The 4671-nt window shown below is 38.7% G+C and overlaps 1 protein-coding gene across 1 annotated transcript in view; it reads left to right on the top strand.

Moving 5' to 3' along the window:
• Positions 1–326: 326 nt before the first annotated feature.
• The window catches only part of EXD1 (exonuclease 3'-5' domain containing 1), a gene marked incomplete at both ends in the record, with an annotated part of 11027 nt that continues 6682 nt past the window's right edge, over positions 327–4671 (top strand). The window contains 4 exons of the mRNA XM_010073547.1: positions 327–395; positions 1393–1444; positions 2990–3120; positions 4356–4423. Of these exons, the coding sequence (XP_010071849.1) occupies positions 327–395; positions 1393–1444; positions 2990–3120; positions 4356–4423 (320 nt within the window). The remainder of the gene's footprint in view (positions 396–1392; positions 1445–2989; positions 3121–4355; positions 4424–4671) is intronic.

Genomic DNA, 4671 nt, shown 5'->3' with positions numbered 1-4671 from the left:
TGTGGGGCTGCTCACTGAGGGCCTAGGGGTGCTTCCCGGGAGCCAAAACCGGTGCTGGGGTGAAGAAGACACACAGTTAAGGTGGAAGGTGGTGCACCTGGCTGTGTTCTCAGCTGTGGGACTGTGAGTCCCACACAGAGCTCTGGAAGGCTTCTTCTGTAGAGTGACAGAGTTGTCATTTAAAATAACCCATTTGTTTATTTTTTTTTTCTTGTTAATAGTACTACCTGGTCTAACGGTCTTTCTTTGTTCTGCAAATGACAAGCTCTTACCCCAAACAGTGGAACTTGATGTATGTCTGCATTTTTTCCCCTCCCGTATTTCAGTGAAGAACTTGGAAACTGGCAGAAGCACTCCAGGAATAAAGATGTTTTTTGACTGTGAAATAGTCAATGGTGAGGCCTTTCTTACCCTGTTTTGGGGTACGGGGATTATACCCACTCATAGTTCAGCATTTTTAACCCAGTTTTTGGTCACTCTGTTGAGTTCTTCAGTTATTTTTTTTTTCTAAAATCAGTAGGAATTAGAATGTTGTATTAATCACACAACTTTTGTTACCCAATTATCTGTCAGTGAAATAATAATTCCCCACTTTGTGAAGGTCTTGTGACTGTACTGCATTAAAGCTTATTAAATAATGCATAAAGTCTGATAAGATCACTAATGAAAGTAGCCACTCCAAAGGTAATGAGCTGAGATAACCGTGCCCCCTGCTTACATCCTGAAGGCAAGTTACGCTCATTGTGTATGTCCTTATATGCGCAAGACCTTCATTAATGGACTCTGCTAGAAAGTTAAATTGCTTAACGTTCTAGGTAACTAGGTCTTGCTTTTGCTCTCGCAGACAAAAGCATCTCTATTAAATGGTCTGTTTATCTCAGCCTCTTTCTGTGATACACTAGTGATAAGAATATGGAATTATTTAAGAAAAACATTTTTAGTATGTAAAGGACCCCTGCATTTCTTTTGGCATCAGCCTTGCTTTGGGGACAAAGAGCAAAGTGCTGAGGGGGGAATAGCTAGAAGGCAGCTGTTGGATTTATCAAGTGATTAACTGAATCTGTTCTGCCTTTTTCCTTCTACCTGATTTATTATATATGTAGTAGTTTGTAAAGTAATTAGTTGTACTTTGATACTGACTTTGTTTTTGGTGGGATGCTAAGCCGGTGCTGGAGTTCTGAAAGACACTGTATCTAGGCTACCGATGTAAGTTACTTATACAGATTTGTACATCATTATGTAAGCTGTACTTTGAGTTTAATTTTTTTTTTTTTGCATGTATGGCTGTGTCCTATTGTGGTTAGTATCAGTTATGGTTCTTTTTTGGTAGATAACAAGTATCAAAAAGTTGCTCATCAGCACTAGAGTATAAATTGTTGATTTCTATTGCAGTGGAATTGCTGGATGAACAAGATTCAGGGAAGGAAATGGCAACGCTCTCTGAGTATGTTGAAATGTTTCCTTCCTTTCTTGATAGGAGAAGGGGTAGGAATGCACTTGCTAGGGGAGCCACTGCTTACATTTAGTATAATACTGATGTTCAGACTCATCTGTGCCACGTTTGAATTTCTCTGCTCTAAAGAGGTGAACAAGGTGGTGAGTGGAAGACCTGCACTGTGTAAAAGGTTCTTCCAAGCTATTGCTTACAGTTTCTCTCTCTTGCTTTTTTCTTTTTTCTTTTTTTTTTTTTTTGTTTCTTTCCCACTAGTGTTCCTAGGTAGAATAATTTGCTTGGTTTGTTTCCATGTCAGCTTGCAGTTTCAGGGAGGGTTTCCCGTGAGCACTTCTGTGGTGGAACAGTTCGAGGAGAATTGCACAGGGAATGTTAGGTTTATACAGATGCTCTGAAAATGTATATAAATGTGACTTGGGGAAGCTGGTAAAAATATGTTTCAAACTGGCAGACCCCTGCTCCTAGATGGCTTTGCTTTGAGTCTCCTCACAAGACCATCTTTGAATAGTTTATTCTTCCCCTTAAGAGAAGCAAGAATGAAGTGTCTACTGAATGGTCCTTAAAATATAGTTAAAAACCACACAGAATTGTGATTAGTAGCAGTCTTCGTGCTTGCTACTGTTTTGTCTTTTTTCTCCCTGGTAAATAAGCCTATGTGCACACATACTTGAATATGCTCACTTTGGTAGCAAATTCCTATGTTAGTCCTTTAAATACACAGTTTTAGATACAAGATTCTTCAGCTACTTCTAAAGGCTGACCAGAAAGTTATGTTTTATTATATTGAGATAGAGATGTACTTGATTTGAGCTCTGTAATCACAATGGGATGTTTTTATATCAATATAAGGAAATTTATACTACCAAGTTGTATTTCCCAGAGAAGTATTCTTGACCTCAGACTGTTCTGCCATAGAAATTAAGCCTCTTATATGTGACATCTTTCAGTCAGGTGAATGTTTGCTGACTCTATTTTTTTTTGGTCCTGACATACTACCATTTTGTATGATTTAATAACTTCCATTTGATTACAGTAAAGTTTCAGTGGATATAGCAGTTTTACATATTGATGAACTTGTAAAATCACCCTCCAATTACAGTAATTAAATAATGGATCAAATATTATTGATTCAGTGTAAAGACTTAGAGATATTTAAATTGCATGGTTCTTGGGCTCAGGTCAGGTACTTCATTCTTTGTATTTTGAACTCTTTCTTCCCTTGAAACTGTTGCTGACCTTTGCAGTGAACTTTGCAGTTCAGGTTCTGCTTTCACCTTTTACTTTCAGAATAAAGGTGAAATTTTATCCCAAATAAAGGCCCTTTTGTGCAAAATAAGCTTATTGTTGGGTAGCTTCAAGATCTTCTTTAAGAACCATGCACATTGGATTAGAAAGTTGCTTCACATGCAGCAGTTCATTGTCTGGACACAGGTAGATGGCATTGGATTAAATAATTTTCTTTATTAAAGCATCCGTGCTGGTGGAATATGTGATGTTTTGACTTCTGTGCTATGTATGGTTGCCTTGTTCTTGCAGGTGCTCTTCAGCCATTGAAGGGAACAAACAAGCAGTCACAGCACCAGCAGACTGTGGACCACAGAGTTCTCCATGCATTTCCCCGGAGCGCCAGCTCGAAGCCTCAAATAGCTTAAAATACTCCCTCTCGGGTAATGTGGATATTAATCAAGCTATGTAGTTACTTTGTCGAGCAACAGCTTTCCCAGAGGCTGTGATCTTTTGGTTTGCCTGTATCAGGACAGGATGTGTTCTGAAAGAACAATGGTCACAGAAAGATAGGTATATAGCTCGTTATCTGCAGACAGTGCTCTTTGCCTGCAGATACGTTCACAACATCAGAAGGAAACTCATCTGCTTTCCAGAATGTTTATCCTGTAGCTCTCATCAACTGTAAAAGCAGCTGAGCAGCACAACTGATCTTTTGGAGAAATGAAAGTGCTTCAGCCTGTGAGCATTCCTCCCTGGTGATTGTTTTAATCTTCTACTTTTTCCTGAAATGTATGTGGCATGATAGATAACTCAAAGCTCAGTAAGACTGTTGCTCTTTGGTTCTGTGCTGGCAGTCATATACTTGGATTGATTTGGTTCTGTGGTCCTGCTGTATACGCATATACAGGTACAGATCCAAAATGTGATCAGCTCGTTCTGCTTTTGTAGAGCCGTGACAAGAGTGCAAGATCTGTATAGGCTAAAGGAAGGCTAGCTGCATTCACCTGAGTAGTCGGGGAGAAAATGAGCGAAGGTTGATGTGATCTGGGAGAGCCTTTAAAAATTTGTTCTTATGATCTTTCAATGGACTGTTAGAGTTTAGAAGATTGTCTTTGTGTTGTCATGGATGCGTATCATTAACATTTGCATCTTACCTAAAGAGAAGGGAGAATCTTTAAGAGAACCCTTCTTTACCTGTATATTAGACATTGTTAAGCAGGTGTTAAAATACTAAAATCTGGTTTAAATTTGCTTTACCCCTTTGATCACTTAGTGGTCTGTGTTCTGTGGTGTCACTGTCTGTTAGTTTTGTCTTTGTTACAATCTTTTCCCTTCCCTGCGAATTAGGGTGCTTTTTTTTTCATAGATGTATTTTTTAAACTGAAACCCTTTTGTTTCCTTTATGCATTATAACAGCAAAAAGTAATGCTGCAACTCACTTTTAAACATCCATTTTTTCTGTAAGAAAACAGAATTTTGGCTCATGCTCTAGACTTTACACATCAGTACACATCAGTTCAATAATATGTGTGAGTGTGTTCAGGGAGGAGAGAAAGAAGAACTGAACAGCACAACCACAAAAGTAGAGTGATAATACAACTAAAACACATACCTTGTGTAAAGTTTATTCAAGTAGAGGAAGTGTCTAGGTTGGGTTTTTTTTCCTTCCTTTTAGAGAAGAAGGAAGAAGAGCGTGTGGAATACACAGTTGTTGATTGTTTCCAGCAGAAATTTGGCCCAGCAGTAAGTACTGATGAAAGCTTTTACGCAGTGTATATGACTTCTAAGCCTGGTCTGTTCTAATTGTCAGCAGAGCCATTAGGTGCCAGGAGTGTGAGCACTGCTTCGTGACGTCTTATACTGGAAATAACTTTTGCAGACTGCAGTGAAATTTGAGTAATAGGTAGTTACTGGCTTCTTTAAGTCAAGCAGAAATGGTGTCTCTGCTGGCATCAAAGTACATTTAAAGTGTGTATACATGCAGGGAAAGA

The sequence above is a fragment of the Pterocles gutturalis genome, unplaced genomic scaffold (assembly GCF_000699245.1).
Source record: "Pterocles gutturalis isolate BGI_N339 unplaced genomic scaffold, ASM69924v1 scaffold22097, whole genome shotgun sequence".
Classification (NCBI taxonomy): Eukaryota; Metazoa; Chordata; class Aves; order Pterocliformes; family Pteroclidae; genus Pterocles; species Pterocles gutturalis.
Note: the sequence above shows the minus strand (reverse complement) of the source record. Positions and strands in the feature narration are given on the sequence as shown.